The sequence below is a fragment of the Tursiops truncatus genome, chromosome 19 (genome assembly GCF_011762595.2).
Source record: "Tursiops truncatus isolate mTurTru1 chromosome 19, mTurTru1.mat.Y, whole genome shotgun sequence".
In the NCBI taxonomy this organism is placed as follows: Eukaryota; Metazoa; Chordata; class Mammalia; order Artiodactyla; family Delphinidae; genus Tursiops; species Tursiops truncatus.
Window position 1 is genome coordinate 46,420,879 of NC_047052.1, and position 18,478 is coordinate 46,439,356.

Here is an 18,478-nt window from a genome sequence, read left to right on the forward strand (position 1 = left end):
ATCTAATTCCAGAACATTTGCATCACCCCAAAGAGAAACCCCGCACCCATTAGTTCCCTCTACTAGTCTACTTTCTGTCTCTACAGACTTGCCTATTTTGGACATTTGACATAAATGGAATCGTACAATATATTGTCCTTTGCGTCTGGCTTCTTTCACTTAATGTTTTCAAGAATCATCCATGTTGTTTCTTTGGTTTTAACGTTTAAAGCTAGTTTACTTTTTTTTCTTTTTAATGTTAACCTTTCATACCAAGAGAAGCAGAAGAGCATGGTGACCAATCCAACAAACAAAATCAACACGCATTTATGGAGACTTACTCTGTGCCAGGCATGGAGCCAGGAGCTGGGCTCCAGTTGTGAACCATACAAGCATCCCCATCTTCCCTGACCTCATATGCTGTTGTGAGGATTAAACGAATTCATTCTTGTCAAGCGCTTAGAGCAATCAGGGTGTGTTACCCATTATCGCTGCTGTGGCAAGGAGTTCAAACAGAAGGGTATGATGTGTAAAGTGAAGTCTTCCTTCCTCCTCCACAGGCAAGTCCCACTCCACAGGGGTGTAACTGCTCTCAACTGTTTCTGCTCCATCCTTCTAGAAATATTCTCTGCAGACCCACACACATACACATGACATACAGCCTATAGTGAAGCTTGCCTTTTCACTTGACAAAACACCCTAGGCATCCTTCCTTGTCACAAAATCGAGGATACAGTCTGTCCTTTTAAACTGTTGCCTGGTATTCCAGGGGTAGTTTGCCAATGTCATTAACCAGCCTTTGAGAAACCTTCGGGCTGTTTTCAATCTTCCGCTAGTATAAATAATGCCACAACAGACATCCCTGTCCCTATGTATTTGAGCCTATGTGCAAATATTTCTGTAGATAATAATCCTCAAAGTAAAATTCTGGGACCAAAAGGTGTATGCATTAAACTTTTTCACAAATATTGCCAAGTGTTCTCCTGAAACGGCAGTGGACACACTTGCAGTGTGAGAGCCATCCATCTCCCCACATGGCTGACGTCATTAGGTATTAGCAAGCTTTTGCATCTCTGCTAATCTGAGAAGTGAAAGGTACTGTTTCGTAGTTACTTGAATTTGCATTTTCCTAAATATTGAAGGAGGCTGAACATCTTTTCATGTGTTTAAGGACCATTGTACTTCTGTATCCTTAGCCCATGTTTGCAGGAAAGGATACACATTAAATGGCTGTTCAAAATACGTGGCATTTTTGTAGAAGTAGAAAAGTGGCAGCGCCTGGAATTATTCCATCTCGGGTCACACGGCCACTTGCTGGAGAGGTGGTAGAGGAGTTTTCATTTCATGGGGAAGTGGAACTTATAACCTTCATATTTCAGACTATATTTGAAAGTTTCCTGAATTCTAATGCATTTTTAGTTTTCTACACATCACGACAATGTTCTTCTTAGCGAAAAAGTTTGGGGGATGACTATTTCATTTTTCTTTGATTTCTGCCACTTATAATTGTGCCTTTAAAATTTTTTCCATTGTACATGGTTTTGACTTGTTATAAGGTTTGATTTTTTACCCATTTTTATGACTCCTACAGATTGTGAACTGTATCAGCTGGGATTCTTTGGGGTGCAGTTCATAGGACTTAGGCTAGAAGGGGACAGTGTTGGCTCACATAGCTGGAAGATCCAGGGGGTATGAGCTTGGGGCATGGCTGGATCAGTTCCTCAAATTACATCCTCAGGAATCTCTCTGTCTTTGTTTCTGCACCCTGCTTTTCTCTGTGTTGGCCTCGTCACTGGGGAGCCTGTTCCCTCCTGGTGGCAAAATTGTCTCCAGTATCCCAGGTCTGTGTTCTTCTACCTTTAGGAATACGATGAGAAGGAGACCACCCCTTTTGAGCTCACACACCTTTCCAGCAAAAGTGGGAAGAGTTTTCATTGGCTGATCTTAGGTTACATGCCATCTCTTACCCAATCCTTGTGGCCAGGGTGATTCAGTGTTTCTCATTGACCAGGCCTGACTCACATGGCCATTCTTGGACCGCTTGGTTTCATCAGCCCCTTAGGAAACTGTAATAGTTTTCATTGGCCCAGCTTAGGTAATAGGACCATCCCTGACCCAGTGTTCTGATTGGCCAGGTTTAGAACATGTGGCCACCTTGGCCCTCTAGGTTTTATCAGTTCCTCAAGAAGTTCAGGATCTGAGAGTGGATTTTCAGGTGCTGCAAAGGAAGGGACGGATGTTAGGCAGGCAAAACCAACCCCTCTGCACTACAGAACCTCCCAACAAAAGTCTTAATTTGGTTCTTAAGTTTCCAGCTTTGGGTTTCAGTCTTTTGCTGTAATCTGTTACCACTTAATTTCATTATTTTGTTTTCTTTTCTAGACTTCCCCCATCTGTTTAGAATCACACAATACATAAAATTTGGGGTGGGGGGAAGATCCTACTAACCTAGATATCTTTGGTAAAACAAAGTCTCACTTCAACGTGCCTCCGGATCCCACACTCCAAAGGGGACTTCAACTATTATTTGGTGTGCATCCTTCTAGATGTCTTTCTATGTGTTCACAGATGTGCCTATATGGATTACCAGTGGTTTCATTTTCTTTGTATTTCATGCTTAATTTAAATTCTTGAATAAATAAATATCATGGTCCAGACATCAAAAACTATCTAAAAAATCCTATGTGAAAAGTTTCTCCTTCGTCCCTGTCCCCATTCACTAAATTCTCATCCCCCCAATAGGTACCATCTGTTATTAATTTCTTGTTTATTCCAGGGAATTTTTATGCATGTGTAATCCACTGCAAATATCTATTCATAAGTAGGTTCTAAAATTGTTTTCCTCTTAACAGTAAATCTTGGGTATTATTCAATACTGATGTGGATTTGTTTAACCGTTTCAATCTTCATGAGCATCGAGGTTGTTTCCATTTTTTTTTCCCCCATTATAAGCTCTGCTATGATGAGGTCTTTGGACAAACATCTCTGCTATGATGACCATCCTCAGACAAACATCTTTGTGCGTATGTGCCAGTGTTTCTTTTTTTTATTAATTTAGTTTTATTATTATCATTTATTATATTTTTGGCTGCGTAGGATCTTCGTTGCTGTGCGTGGGCTTTCTCTAGTTGCAGCGAGTGGGGACTACTCTTCATTGCGGTGTGCGGGCTTCTCATTGCGGTGGCTTCTCTTGTTGTGGAGCACAGGCTCTAGGTGCGCAGGCTTCAGTAGTTGTGGCACGCGGGCTCAGTCGTTGTGGCTCGCGGGCTCCAGAGCGCGGGCACAGTAGTTGTGGCGCACAGGCTTAGCTGCTCCGCTGCATGTGGGATCTTCCCGGACCAGGGCTCGAGCCCATGTCCCCTGCATTGGCAGGCAGATTCTTAACCACTGCGCCACCCGGAAAGTCCCTGTGCCAGTGTTTCTTTAAATACATTCCTAGAAGTGCAAGTACCAGTGCTGGATCAAAGCATTTTGACACGTATTGCATTTGGATAGGACCTGCCAAACTGCCTTCCAAAAAGGCTCTACTAATTTACACCACCACTGACAGTGGCTGAGTGTGCCCATCTCCCTGGATCTTTGCCAACACTAGATATTATTGATCTTTTAAATTTTTGCCAATCTGATGAATAGAAGAAGATACCTTGTTTTAATCTGTATTATCCTGCCGATTAGTGAGACTGGGACTCTTTTCGTGCACTTATTTTTTCTTCTTTGTGTTGCCTGTTCACATCTAATGCCCATTTCTCTTTTGGGCCATCTCTCTTTGCTGATGTCATTCATCTGTGCATTGAACAAACCGCAACTGAAGGCCCATTACATGCTGGACACTGTTCTAGGCACTTGGGAATACAGAGGTGAATTGACACAGCCTCTGCCCTCATGAAGCTAACATTCCAGAAGCAGGAGACCAATTAAAAAAGGCTTCACAAGTAAAGACAGTTATCGGATGGTGGTTAAGTGCTGCAGAGACAAAGGAAGCAGGATAAAAGGGAATTCTTTTACTGTTAAAGAAACTAGCGCCTTGCTCTAACACATACTATTTTTCCAGCTTGTTATTTGCCTTTAACTGAATCTAGAAATTTAGGTTGTTGCAAAAGTATTTTTTTAAAAACAAAAGTATTTTTTGTGGCCAAATTTATAAATCTTTCCCTTTACGGTTTATGTGCTTGGAAAGATTTCCTCCATCCCAAGATTATAAAAGCTTTTGCCCCGGTTTTCTTAGGATGCCTTATGGATTTACTTATTCCACTTAAGTCTTTAATCCATCTGGAATTATTTTCAGCATAAAGAGTGAGGAAGGGATCCAGCTAAATTGGTCAGCGACTTGGCCCCTGACCATTCATTGAATAACCCATCCTTTCCTCGGAGGTTGGAAATGGCATCTATAAACTGTCTGAATTCTCCTGTGTACTTGGGTCTGCTTTTCCACTTTCTGTCTATCCCTGTGGCACATCAACCATTATAGCTTTGTATTTATTTTTGATATTTGGAAAGGTTGACTCTTTGGACAAATTACCTAACTTTTCTGGGCCTCAGTTTCCTCCTCTGTAACATAGGGATACCACCAACCTCGAAGGGTTTTTCTGAGAACTAATGAACTAATGGGCCACTTTAGTCCAGGGGGTCAGGAAAGACTCTTTGAAAAGGTAACAGCTAAGCTGAAATCTGATTGACTGGGAAGAGCATGCCTGGTAGAGGGAATAGTTACGGCAGAGGCCTTGAGACAGGAACTAGCTTAGTGGGTTGCAGGATCAGAGAGGAGGGCAGCGCTTCTGGAAGGAATTGGGCCAGGGGAGAGTGGAATAGTGGGCCTCGACCAGGGGTTTGGCTGTCACCATAAAGGTACTGGAGAGCCACAGCGGGATCAGGAGGGAGGGTGGGGCCTGCTGACCCTACCCTTGTCCCTACAGTCGATGGAGTCTCAAGTGGAGGAGTGGTACCGCGAGGTGGGAGAGTTGCAGGCGCAGACGGCGGCGCTGCCGCTGGAGCCGGCGAGCAAGGAGCTGGTGGGCGAGCGGCAGAACGCGGTGGGCGAGCGCCTGGTGCGTCTGCTCGAGCCGCTGCAGGAGCGCCGCCGCCTGCTGCTCGCCTCCAAGGAGCTGCACCAGGTGGCGCACGACGTCGAGGACGAGCTGGTGAGGATCCGCGCGGGGATCTGGGGCGGGAGGGGTGTGCGAGGGTGGGGCGGGGCATGAGGCCAGAGGCGGGCCAGCCGGCAGAGGGGGTGGAGACTGGGATGGGGGCGGGGCCATGGGACTTAGGAGGGTTCAAGGGTGGAGATGGCTGAGGGACCTATCCACTAATAAGCAGATAGACTCAGTCATTCAGTCCTTAAGTTTTTCACTTACTTATTCACTCATTCATTCACTTTTCCACATTTCATTAACACTTTCAATCACTCATTGATTTATTCATGAAGTTATTGATTTATTCATCCACTCATCCTTTATTCATTCTTTCACTCATTTATTTATTATTCACTTACTCACTTGTCACTCATCCATTCATTTCCTCATTCAGCCATTCACTAATTTGTTCATTCAGACTTGTTCTAAGTCAGTGACAACCCGGTGTGGTTAGGAATGTGATGCGGGAAGCAGGGGGCTGTGAAAGCCGGGAGGAGGCATCTGGCCAAGTTCAAAAGTCAGGGAGAGTTTCCTGGAGGAGGGGATGTCTGAGCTGAGACGTGAAGGAAGAGTCCATTTGAGGGAGCCTGCTGAGGGAGTGGGAAGGGAATTCCAGGAAGCAAGACCTGCCTGTGCAAAGGCCAGAGGTAAGCGTGAGCCTGGCTCGCGTGCAGAGAGCAAGACAGAACATGTCCAGAGAGGAGGCTGAAGACATGACCAGACTTTTAGGCGAGGAAGGGCCTTGGATGCCGGGGAGGTCTGGATGCTTACAGTTTAGCTGGGAGGGAGGGGTCCTTGCCCTGCTCCCTGTGTCCTTCCCTTGACCTTATCCCTGATTTCCTCTCCAGGCATGGGTCCAGGAGCGGCTGCCACTGGCCATGCAGACAGAGCGAGGCAGTGGTTTGCAGGCCGTCCAGCAGTACATCAAAAAGAACCAGGTGAGCAGAGCCACGTCAAGGGAGTGGGTTAGGACACATTTGGATACAAATGATAGAAAACAGCTCAAGGTGGTTAAAGCCAAAGAGGGGAATTTATAGGCTCTTGTAACTGCGGAGACCGCGGACCGCAGATAGATGCATCAGGTGCTTCCAAGACGTCATGAATCTCTCATTTCCATTTTTTTTTTTCCTGTTAGCTTTGTTCTCAGGCCAGCTCTCCTCTCCTGCTGGTAAAAGAACTCCAACAGATTCAAGTTTATATCCCACCAGTAAAACTGAAGAGAATTTTTCTCTCTCAGTAATTTCAGCAGTAGTCCCAGGAATAACTCTTTTGGGCTCAACTTGAATCACATGTCCACACTGAACTAATCATGGTGGTCAGGGATTTAGACAGCTCTGAATGGCCTGGTCTGGACTAAGGGCTCGCCCTTGGAACCTGTAGGTGGGGTCAGCCTTAACTTTATCTGGGCTGAGATGGAGACAAGGGGATTCCCCACATGAAAATTAGGGTCCTGTGACTAGAAGTAAGGACACTGGCTACTGGGCCACGAAAAAGAAAACAACAAACCAACAAGAACCGCAGACACCTATAGGGAGAGAGGACAGAGATGATCGGAGGGCTGACACCTACACCGAGCACAGTGGGGGGCTTCTGAGCCGCTAAAAATCTCTGGACCTTTATTTACTTCCCTGAGACTCAATTTCCACATCTAAATAAGTAGAGACTTGGTCTAGAGCCGTGGGTCTCCAGTTGCTTAGGGAACCCTTTTGCAGAGGAACCCAATTGCAGAGGAACACTTTGATCAAAGCCACTCTCTCACCAAAGCCCAAAGTAAGACATATATAAGAGGAGTAATAATAATACAGTGATGGGACCTCCCTGATGGTCCAGTGGTTAAGACTCTACGCTTCAAGAGGGAGGGGATATGGGAATATATGTATACATATAGCTGATTCACTTCGTTATACAGCAGAAACTAACACACCATTGTAAAGCAATTATACTCCAATAAAGATGTTAAAAAAAAAAAGAAACTCCCATCCCCCCCCAAAAAAAGACTCTACGCTTCCACTGTAGGGACACGCACAGGTTCGATCCCTGGTCAGGGGAACTAATATCCCGAATACCACGTGGCATGGCCAAAAAATAATAATAATAATGATAACAATAATAATAATACATCGATTAAAGACTTACTGTGTGCCACATACTGTCCTAGGGGGTTATATCAGTTACTTAATTTAATCTCCACAATAACCCTGTGAGGTAGGTATTGTCATTACCACCTTTTATTTTTAAAAAAATCTAAGTTGGGAGAATAGGGCATTGAAGGATGGTGGGAAGGTGAGTACAGAAATTATTTTGGAAAGATTCGTGATTATGCTGCACTTGGTGGAATTCTTTAAGAGGCTGAAGTTTTGCTTTGAGTTTTGTTTTTCTATCTTGATGAAAATACTCCTGGCTGTCAACAGTGTTGGGAACAAACAAAATTGGCCCATCGTTTTCACAGTTGAGGAAACTGATCAAGGGCACTTAATGCTTATAATTGGGGGAGCTCAGCTGTGTGTGTGAGAGAGTGTTGGCTACCCAGGGGCTGTTAAACACATACTAGCCGCTGGTGTTGATTGAGCACCTACTGCCTGCTGGACACGGTTCTAAGTGCTCCACAGGACAGCAACCCCACAAGGTAGATATTAGGGGGCCACCACTAGCCATGTGCCTTCAGCAAGTTCCTCAACCTCCCTGTGCCTCAGTTTCCTCATCTGTGAAATGAGAATGAGAACGATGTCTGGCTCCTGGCGTTGGAGTGAGGAGTAAATGAGTGGCTGCAGGGAATTCCCTGGCAGTGCAGTGATTAGGGCTCTGCGCTTCCACTGCGGAGGCACAGGTTCGCTCCATGCCATGAGGTGTGGCAGGAAAAAAAAAAAAGAGTGGCTACATTATGCAAAGCCCTTACTTAGCAAAGTGTCTGGCAGGCGCTTGGTGTTGGCTATTATTATTAACTCCATTTACCAGTTGGGGAACCGAGGCATAGAAGAGGTTAACTAAAGTACTCAGCAATTACAGAGCTGGTGGAGAGAACCTTCTGGGGGTGACAGAAGAATTCTGTATCCTGATCTGGGTACACAGGTGTATAATGTGTAAAAATGTGTCGAGCTGCACCCCTAAGATTGGTGCACTTCACTGTATGTAAATGATACGCATGTAAATGATACCTGTGTTTAGGTCTGTGTTGCAGCCATTAAGGGGGTAATCTTGCAATCACCGGTCATCTTGTTTGAGAGCAGAGTCTCTGGACCCAGCCTCCTGTGTTCAAATCCTGTCACCCCCTTACTAGCTGCTTGTTCTCTGGCAACATACGTCACCTCTCCGTGCCTGTTTTCCCACCTGCAACGGGGGGGGGGGGGGATGAGTGAGCGAGGAACCGCAAAATGCTTAAGTGGTACCCGGCACGTGGTGGGCCATCTGCGGCTGTTTGTTCTCCTCTCCTGGGCGGCGCCAGTCGTGGAGGTGCCCTCTGAACGCTCCTCTCCACTCCCACCCCCAGGGCCTGCGGCGGGAGATCCAGGCGCACGGGACGCGCCTGGAGGAGGTGCTGGAGCGCGCGGGCGCCCTGGCGTCGCTGCGCAGCCCCGAAGCTGAGGCCGTGCGCCGCGGCCAAGAGCAGCTGCAGAGCGCCTGGGCCGGACTGCGGGAGGCGGCCGAGCGGCGGCAGCAGGTGCTGGACGCCGCCTTCCAAGTGGAGCAGTATTACTTCGACGTGGCCGAGGTGGAGGCGTGGCTGGGCGAGCAGGAGCTGCTCATGATGAGTGAGGACAAGGGCAAGGTGCGCCCGGGCTGGGGGTGCGGGGGGGCCTGGGGGCGCTGGAGCCCGGGGCCGGCCCCTGCCTCCTCATCGCGGGCGCCGTGTGCCCCCAGGACGAACAGAGTACCCTGCAGCTGCTCAAGAAGCACCTGCAGCTGGAGCAGGGCGTGGAGAACTACGAGGAAAGCATCGCGCAGCTGTCGCGCCAGTGCCGGGCGCTGCTGGAGATGGGGCACCCGGACAGGTGGGCGGGCGGGGGATCGGGGCCACGCAGGGGCGCGGGGCCGCTTCTTAGGGAATGATCCAGCAGGATCTGGAGCTTCGCTGTTGGAAATTGGGGCAAGGCCAGGATTGGACATTGGGGTGGGGGTGGGGTCCCTCACTGCCCCGGGCTGGTGCTTTCGGATTTTGGCAAGTGGCTGGGGGCCGGGAAGAGAGGAGCGCTGCGCAGGGATGTTTGAGGGGGTGGGGCCGTGAGCACTAGGATTTGAGTGTAGGGGAGGGGGGTGATGTCTAGGTCTGAGGGGAGAAGTAAGAGCTCAGGACAGAGAAGGGTCCTCTCCCTAGGACAAAAAAGCCTGGAGCACTGGGATTGGGCATGGCCTGAGACCTCTTGGACAGCGGGTCATATGGCCTCCCTGAGTTTAAGTGCAGGGCCCACATCTAGGAGGCTGGGCCGAGGGGTGAGATCTGAGACAGAGGCACAGAGCTAGACCTCTGTCCGCCTGAGCCTGGAGACTGGGACTGGAGGTGAGGTGGGTTGTCTGGGGACCCAAGTAGGGGGTCTGGAGTCCCACTCAGGTCGCTGGAGGGGCCAAGTGTGGGACCACGGACTGGAAGGCTGGGAGGGGGTGGAGGGAGGGGGTGATGAGCTTATCAAGCTTAGGAAAGCAGAGTTTTCCCTGAGCGCTGAGATGCAAGTGCTGGGTTGGCTGCATCCAAGGCTTGCAGAACAGAGTCCCGCGTGAAGGAGTCTGACGGGACTCAACCTTGCCTGAAGGGTGGCCTGCCTGCAGGGTTGCACAGCTCTGCCCTGAGCTGGGGCGGGGGGTGGCAGGGGGTCAGAGCTCTGTCCTGGAAGTCTCAGGGGGCTCCATCCCTGCCCCTCCCTGTCCCCCAGCAGCGAGCAGATCAGCCGGCGGCAGTCTCAGGTGGACCGCCTGTACGTGGCACTCAAGGAGCTGGGCGAGGAACGCCGGGTGGGCCTGGAGCAGCAGTACTGGCTGTACCAGCTCAGCCGCCAGGTGGACGAGCTCGAGCACTGGATCGCAGAGAAGGAGGTGGTAGCTGGCTCACCTGAGCTCGGCCAGGACTTTGAGCACGTCACGGTGAGCAGCATTAGGAAGGAGCAATGATCCAGTGGCCGCTGTGTCTGCTACTAAGGTTCTCTGGGCCTCAGTTTCCCCATCCATCATAGGAGAATTGTAATAGCACCACCGCATGGCTCTGTTGAGACACAGATGGATTAATATAACGTAAAGCCCTTAGGACAGTACCGAGCACACACAGGGCCTAACACAGCGTTAGTTATTATTCTTGTCGTCTTATTTTTATTCTTGTTGTTACTATTATCGCTACAGAATGAGCGCTCAGTAAGTGTTGGATATTTTTTGATTGTCTTCATGAGTGTTGTTACTGTTCTCACCTGCCACAAGATGGTGGGCTGGAGGGGGCCGGCGTGTACGGCACCTTTGCCCACGCTGGGGCCCCCATTTCCCGGTGGCAGGTGCTGCAGGAGAAATTCTCGGAGTTCGCCAGTGAGACCGGCACGGCAGGGCGGGAGCGGCTGGCGGCGGTGAACCAGATGGTGGACGAGCTGATCGAGGGCGGCCACACGGCGGCGGCCACCATGGCTGAGTGGAAGGACGGGCTGAACGAGGCCTGGGCCGAGCTTCTGGAGCTAATGGGCACACGGGCCCAGCTGCTGGCCGCCTCTCGGGAGCTGCACAAGTTCTTCAGCGATGCCCGAGAGCTTCAAGGACAGATCGAGGAGAAGCGGAGGCGACTGCCTCGCCTGACCACCCCGCCTGAGCCGAGGCCCAGCGCCGGCTCCATGCAGCGGACCCTGCGCGCCTTTGAACATGACCTGCAGCTCCTCGTGTCCCAGGTGGGGAGCTGGCGGCCAGGAGGGACAGGTGGGAGGGCCTGGACAGTGTGACCAAGGGATGGGGGCAGCAGAGCAGGCAAAAATCGGGCTGTGGACCACATTGAAATTAGTGGTGAGATAGATAGAAAACAGACCACGGAACAGGGAGAAATCACACGATGCGGCAGGTGGAAAACGGACTGATGGCATGCTGCGTAGACTCAGACAGTGACGGAAGAAAAGTGGTATAGCGTGCCTGATAGAAATTAGACGGTGTTTCCAGTGGAGATTGGGCAGGGGTTCTCCTAGAAACTGTTACCCAAATCCAGATGGAGAGTCTAAAAGGAATTGCGAGGGCATTGAGAGAAATTTGGCTGTGGGGCAGATAGAAATTAGGCAGCAGGTCTCTGACAGAAATCACATGATTTTCCTCGAAGAAATTGGTGGGTTTGGATTTAATGAATGGAAATCAGAGCTAATAGGAATCAGGCAGTGGGTCTGATAGGAATTAGGAGGTGGATCTGAGACATCACATGGAAATGAAGCTGTGGGCCTAATAGGACTCAAGCAGTAGAACCGAAGGAAATTGGGTTGCAAGTCTGATAGAAGGTAGAAATTGGACAATTATTGTATGTGCATCGTACAGATGACTGTTAGAAATCAGGCAGAGAGACTGATAGTGATTACATGGTGGGTCTGATACAAGTATGGTGGTCCCGCCAAAAGAAATCAGGTGGTTGAGCTCGTGGAGAGTGAGCAGTGGGTCTAACACACACAGCAGAACCAACGGAAAGTGGGCAGGAGACCTGATAGTAATTGGATAGCGATTCTGAAGGAAATTGGGTAGTAGGGAGTGGGTCTGAAAAAAATGGAGTGGAAAATATTGGACAGCATGTCTAATAGATGTCAGGGTGGAGGAAGGGTTTCCTGAAAGAAACAAGATAGAGGTGGGCCTGAAAAAATGAGGTGGCAGACCCAATAGAAATAGAGCTCTCAGACTAAAAGAAATCAGACAGTAGACTGAAAGAAACCTGATGGTAGGTGTAAAAGAAGTCAGAATGCAGGTAAGTCAAAGAAACATCAGGCAGCAGACATGAGAGAAATACGGTAGTGGGTTTAAAAGAAGTCAGAAAGTGGGAAAGTCAAAAAGAAATCAGGCAGCGGATAGGAATGAAACCCAGTTGGAATCTCAAGGGTGCAGGCTCCTTACTTCTTTAGGCTCTGCATCCAGCCAGCAGATGGGGGAAAGAGAGGGTGGAGCCTGGACCCCGTGGAGGGCTGGTGCTCGACCTGGCATGCCCCTCAGGTACGGCAGCTCCAGGAGGGGGCAGCCCAGCTGCGGACGGTGTACGCGGGCGAGTACGCGGAGGCCATCGCCAGCCGGGAGCAGGAGGTGCTGCTGGGCTGGAAGGAGCTGCTGGCAGCCTGCGAGGATGCCCGCCTGCACGTGAGCTCCACGGCTGACGCCCTGCGATTCCACAGCCAGGCCCGTGACCTGCTCTCCTGGATGGATGGCATCGCCGGCCAGATTGGGGCAGCTGACAAGCCCAGGTGCCCCTCATCCCACCTTGGGCTTCTTACCTGCCTTTGGGCAGCAACCCCCAGCCCATCAGCAGTCCCCTTCCCATAAAAGAAATCACAATAGCCAATACCTGTGTAGCACCTCTGCCTACCATGCACTGTTCCACATGCTTCTTGTGTTTTAAGACCCCTTGTCAGGCCTGGCATTGGGGCTCAGAGCACAGTGCATCCTCCTGCCTTTGTGGAGGGGTCGCAGCATGGAATGGGCTGACTCAAGATAGGGACAGGGAGGTGTACTGGAGGCTTAACCTAGTAGGCACTGATTTATTGCTCACATAACAGTTCGATATAAGTATCCAGCAGAAGCCTGTCCCACGGTGATTGGGAGCCAGTGTTCTTCCATCATCAGCCCTGGGGTGATTTGCTGGACCTTCTGCATCCAGCTACAGATGAGAAAAAGAAAGTGAGAGGATACCGTGGGAGCTTTTAGGGATTAAACCTGCACTCATGTTCTGTTGGCTCAGTGGTCCCAACCTATCTGCCAGGGAGGCTGGGAAATGTTAGCCCAGCAGTGCGTCCAGGAAAACAAGGGCCTGGAGAGTGGTGGATACATAACATTGTTTTTGTGAACTGTAGGCCCTTGAGCCTGCGTTCGTTTACTCAGCAAATATTTATTGATGCCTACTGTACGCCAGATGGTGAGCAAGGTCCAGCCCCTGCCCTGATGCAGCTTACATTCTGAGGGAGGAAGCAGGCAACAGATAAGTAAATAAACAAACACGTGATGTTATTTCAGAGAGTAATAAAAGAAAAATAGAGCAAGGTAAGGGGACCTGAGTGAAGTGATCGTGAGTTGGGTAAAGTTCTGGGGGGAAGGGTCTTCCAGGTGGAGGGATCAGCAAGTGCAAAGGCCCTGAGGTAGGCTGTCGTTAAACATGTTTCAGCAAAGGCTAGGTGGTCCTTGTGGCTGGATGGAGTGAGGGGGGAGAGTGGGGAATGGTAGGAAATGACGTCAGAGGGGCCATAGGGCATGGTGAGGAGTTTCCCTTTGCTTGGAGTGAGATGGGAGCCATGGGAGAACTTAGGGCAGGGGAGTGATGTGATATGATACACATTTGAGAAAGATCACTCCAGGTACCTGTGACAAGTAGATGATGGAGAGCCAGGGTGGAAGCAGGTAGGCCAGTCAGGAGGCTGCCGCCATCACCCAAGTGAGAGGTGATGTTGGCTTGGCCCAGTGTGGCCGTTGAAGAAATGAGGCAGCATGATTGATTTTAGGAATTGAAAAAAATCTTTTCATTATGGAAAATTTCAACTCTACACAGATGTAGCAGTAACACATAGGGAACCCACGTGTGTACAGTGAACACCTGGCCCATCTTCATCTATACACTCCCCCACGTCTCCTCCACCCTTGACGGAGTTATTTTAAAACAAATCTCAGATTTCATATCATTTCACAGAGTATGTTTTCAAGTTATAAATGTCCAGTCTTGACTGATGGATTAGCTTAAGGGGCTGAGGGAAAAAGAAGAGTCACGGATGAATGATGGGTGAATTTACTGAGGTAGACAGTTTCGGGGAGGGTACATTTGGGAGATAGGGGAGAATCAGGGAGATTGTTCTAGGCATACTAAGTCTTAGGTAGGAATCATTACAATGTGGGACCATCAGAAATAAATTTGGACATATTAAGTCTTTTTTTTTTTTCCCCCTGCACCGTGTGGCTTGTGGGATCCTAGTTCCCTAACCAGGGATCGAACCCAGGCCCTCAGCAGTGAAAGCGTGGAGTCCTAACCACTGGACCACCAGAGAAGTCCCTGGACATATTAAGACTTATAAAGCTACACTTGTTGACTGACAGAACCTTCAGAAATGTGGAATTTGCTTTGACCGTATAACAGCTTAGAACGGCACTGTCCAATAGTTATACAATGCAGGCCACAGATGTGAGCCACATATATAACTTAAGATTTTCTTGGGCTTCCCTGGTGGCGCAGTGGTTGAGAGTCCGCCTGCCGATGCGGGTGACAATGGGTTCGTGCCCCGGTCCGCGAGGATCCCACGTGCTGCGGAGCAGCTGGGCCCGTGAGCCATGGCCCCTGGGCCTGCGCGTCTAGAGCCTGTGCTCCGCAACGGGAGAGGCCGCAGCAGTGGGAGGCCTGTGTACCGCAAAAAAAAAAAAAGATTTTCTTGTAACCACATTAGAAAAAGTAAAGAGAAGCAAGTGAAAATTAATTTTAGTAATTCATTTTATTTAACCCATTATACCCCAAATATTGTTACTTCAACATGTAGTCAATATTAAAATTATTGAGATAATTTTACCTTCTTCTTTATACTAAATCTTCAAAATATGGTGTCTGCTTTACACTTGAACACATCTCAAGTCAGACCAGCCACACTTCAAGTGCTCACCTGCCACACATGTCTAGTGGTTACCATATGGGACAGCACAGCCTTAGGTTAGAATCATTGGTTAGTGGAAGCTTCAGAAGTATAGCTTTAGAAAATTAGAAAAATTGGATCTTGAAATTCTAGGTTAGAATCACCAAAGTGGGACATTTTAGCCCTCTGGGAAAGTTGGAATCATTGAATCAGTGAAGAAGATTGGCCCTTGAGAACTTGATCATGGGAGGGGGGTGTCCCGAGGTGGTGTGGAATCCCAGCTCAGGGATTTGGGCTTATCAGGAGCTGCGTACGTGGAGGGGTGGGGGAGGTCGAGGGAGGCGGCCCATGGCTCAGATTCCTACCCACCACCCACTGTAGGGACGTGTCATCGGTGGAGGTGCTCATGAACTACCACCAGGGCCTGAAGACTGAGCTGGAGGCACGGGTGCCCGAGCTGACAGCCTGCCAGGAGCTGGGGCGCTCTCTGCTGCTCAACAAGAGTGCCGTGGCTGATGAGGTGGGAGGGGAGCAGGGGTCTCCCTCTGCCATCTATGCCCATCGGGGTGGGAGCCACCCCTGACGCCTCTCCCTACCCACCCGCCACTCCCAGATCCAGGCACAGCTGGACAAGCTGGGAACCAGGAAGGAGGAGGTGTCGGACAAGTGGGACCGCCATTGGGAGTGGCTGCAGCAGAGTGAGTGGGGCCCCAGACACACGTGGCTCAAGGGCACAGGGATATGCCCCGGCGTGTCAGGAAAAGCCCAGAGGGTGACAGTCATACTTTGCACACCCCATGGGTCCTCAGCAGCAAACATGAAGGCCTGGGAGGGTGGACAAGGGGGCTGCCCTATCATTGACTCCCTGATGGCAGACACCTAGGGGAGAAGCTGGTGCCCTCAGAAATAGCCCCCGCCTCTCTCCTTCCTGCAGAGCCCAGAGCGGTCAGGGCTGGGAAACCAGAGGGGGTGTGGAAGGCCAGAAAAAATAGCCAGTGCCCCTGTGAAGGGCCCACAGGTGCCCCCAGCACCCTTACCCCAAATGTCTCTCCTCAGTGCTGGAAGTGCACCAGTTTGCCCAGGAGGCAGTGGTGGCTGATGCCTGGCTGACGGCCCAGGAGCCGCTCCTGCAGAGCCGGGAGCTGGGGAGCAGCGTGGACGAGGTGGAGCAGCTTATCCGGCGACACGAGGCCTTCCGCAAAGCGGCTGCGGCCTGGGAAGAAAGGTTCAGCTCTCTACGGCGCCTGACCACGGTCAGCACCCCATTTCCTGCCCCAGCGCCCCTCCCACGGCTCCACACCCATCTCTCTGTATGAGACAAACACAGGGGCTCAGCGCTGTGTTGAATGAGAGCCGGGACACACCCTCATTGGGCTCCCAGTCCCGGGGGGGGGGGGGACGGGGGTGGGGGGAGAGGGTTGAAGGGGGTAGGGGACAGACCTGTCACCTGTCACCAATGACAGTCCAGGGCTAGGATGGGGGAAGCACAGGGGGACATGAGAGCCCAGAAACACTTGTCTTGGCCTGGGGGAGTCTGATCTGAGACTTGAAAAATGAGGAGAAGAGACCATTGTAATTAAAAGTCTTAAGGTCTGGAAGGAAGGAGGCAATGGGGGGGGGCAGAAAGGCACCTAGAGAAAGTGATGATTTAGCCAATTCTTAAAAGAACCCTAGGTGTTTGCAGGAGAAGATAGGAATTAAGCTCCTGGCAGAGACAGCCCTGGACAACCTTGCTTTTTCACTAATAACTAATAAACTAGATGGTGAGGCAGACGACCCAGAGCCACCTTCCTAGGCCCCGCCCCCACCCCGCCTTTCCGCCTGAGCCTGGCCCCTCTGTCCCCAGATCGAGAAACTCAAGGCAGAACAGAGCAAGCAGCCACCCACCCCACTACTGGGGCGCAAGTTCTTTGGAGACCCTACGGAACTGGCGGCCAAGGCTGCGCCCCTGCTGCGACCAGGGGGCTATGAGAGGGGCTTGGAGCCCCTGGCCCGCCGGGCCTCGGACACGCTCTCGGCCGAGGTGCGGACCCGGGTGGGGTACGTGCGCCAGGAGCTCAAGCCGGAGCGCCTCCAGCCGCGCATCGACCGGCTGCCGGAGGTCCCGGCGAGGGTGGAGCCCACGGCCCTGCCGGCTGCACCAGAGGACGCCGCGGAGACCCCTGGGGCCCCCGCGGCAGCGGAGCAGGTCCGGCCGCGGCCAGAGCGCCAGGAGTCCGCTGATCGCGTGGAGGAGCTGCCCAGGAGGCGGCGGCAGGAGCGGCAGGAATCGGCCGAGCAATCTGAGGAGGCTGCGCGGAGGCGGCGGCCAGAGCGGCCGGAGTCAACGGAACATGAAGTGGCACACAGCCTTACCCTGGGCCGCTACGAGCAGATGGAGAGGCGGCGCGAGCGGCGGGAGCGGCGGTTGGAGCGGCAGGAGTCCAGCGAACAGGAGATGCCCACCAGAGGAGACCTGGCCAAGGGGTGAGGCCCCATGTGCCCAGGGAGTGGAGGAAGGGGAACACGGAGAGCTCCTGGAGCCGCACAGGCCCAGCGGAGAGGGCTTCCGGGCTCAGAACTGCCTAGGGAGGGAGATACATTTGTGGCACCCGTTCTGCAGAGATGTAAACTGAGGCTGGAAGAGGTTGGGAGTCATTTCCACTATCCCACAGTGGCAGTGGCTTCCTCCAGGTGCAGGTTCTCTGCTACTGAGTTTCTGACCCCTGCATCAAATCCCCTGGATGACCCTGGGCAGGGATTTTATCCTCTCTGCATCTCAGTTTCTCCACTGGGCTAATGGTGGAACCATCACCTCCCTGATTGGAGTTAAGACCCTTTATCACAGTCTCTCTCAACCTTATAAACTGGGTGCTGTAATCATATCCATTTTATGGATGGAGCAACTGAGGCTCACAGAGGGCAAGTCACTCAGCTTGGGTGAAGCATGACTGGAACCCAGGCCTTTCAGAATCCTGAGTGTGCTGTGCACATCACTTCAACCAGCTGTGTCCCCAGAAAGAGGCCTTCGGTCAAATACGTTTCAGTGACAGTGACTTCCTGACCCCTTTTAATTTTGTATTTCGTGAACATTGGCTGAGTGCCCACTCTGTGTGTAGTATGTGCTGGGGAGAGCAATGACCCAACCAGCTCCAGCCCTGCTTTCATGGGGCTCACAGTCCAGTGGGGGAAACAGACTTGTCACCAGAGAGTGTGACCCAGAATGATCAGGGCTGGGATGGGGGAAGCCCAGGGAGCTTGAAAGCTTAGGGGGTGGGTGGGAAAAGGCAACAGTATGTTCAAAGGCTTGAAGGCACCAGTTTGCATTTTGGTCTCTGTGTTGCTTAAAACTCAAGAGGGGAGAGAGGTTCCATCTTCCGTTTGGCAGACATGTGCTGAGCACCTGTGGTGTGTAAGGCAGACATCTGAGACAGGCAGCTGCAGAAGTGGACAGGGACCCGGCATCTCAGGCTAAGAGGTTGAGGCTCCTCTGGCCAGCCAGGCTGGTCTCTGGGAGAAGCCATCCCAGTTCCATTGGGTCTTTCTGTGGCCCCCCCCCCCCCCCCACCTCCAGGAAGGCCACCCTGGCTGACATTGTGGAGCAGCTGCAGGAGAAGGAGGCAGGCCCAGGGCTCCCTGTTGGGGTAAGTT

General features: G+C 51.3%; 1 protein-coding gene and 1 long non-coding RNA gene across 8 annotated transcripts in view; one reads left to right on the forward strand and one right to left on the reverse strand.

Moving 5' to 3' along the window:
- LOC101332340 (spectrin beta chain, non-erythrocytic 4) overlaps window positions 1-18,478 on the forward strand; it is a 51,105-nt gene that overhangs the window by 27,887 nt on the left and 4,740 nt on the right. For all 5 annotated transcript variants that reach the window (XM_073795876.1, XM_033844025.2, XM_073795877.1 and 2 more), the window contains 12 exons: window positions 4,893-5,117; window positions 5,957-6,046; window positions 8,596-8,874; window positions 8,967-9,097; window positions 9,977-10,181; window positions 10,580-10,960; window positions 12,246-12,490; window positions 15,230-15,368; window positions 15,462-15,546; window positions 15,905-16,101; window positions 16,695-17,314; window positions 18,402-18,471. In XM_073795876.1, the coding sequence (XP_073651977.1) occupies window positions 4,893-5,117; window positions 5,957-6,046; window positions 8,596-8,874; window positions 8,967-9,097; window positions 9,977-10,181; window positions 10,580-10,960; window positions 12,246-12,490; window positions 15,230-15,368; window positions 15,462-15,546; window positions 15,905-16,101; window positions 16,695-17,314; window positions 18,402-18,471 (2,667 nt within the window). The remainder of the gene's footprint in view (window positions 1-4,892; window positions 5,118-5,956; window positions 6,047-8,595; window positions 8,875-8,966; window positions 9,098-9,976; window positions 10,182-10,579; window positions 10,961-12,245; window positions 12,491-15,229; window positions 15,369-15,461; window positions 15,547-15,904; window positions 16,102-16,694; window positions 17,315-18,401; window positions 18,472-18,478) is intronic.
- LOC141277150 (uncharacterized) lies at window positions 12,487-17,329 on the reverse strand. 3 transcript variants are annotated; one of them, XR_012327993.1, is made up of 3 exons: window positions 17,204-17,329; window positions 15,886-16,061; window positions 12,487-12,903 (listed from the first exon to the last, which is right to left on the reverse strand). It is a non-coding gene; the product is annotated as an uncharacterized lncRNA (long non-coding RNA). The 3 variants fall into 3 exon arrangements; XR_012327994.1 differs by lacking the exon at window positions 17,204-17,329 and adding an exon at window positions 16,736-16,836; XR_012327995.1 differs by lacking the exon at window positions 17,204-17,329 and adding an exon at window positions 16,289-16,316.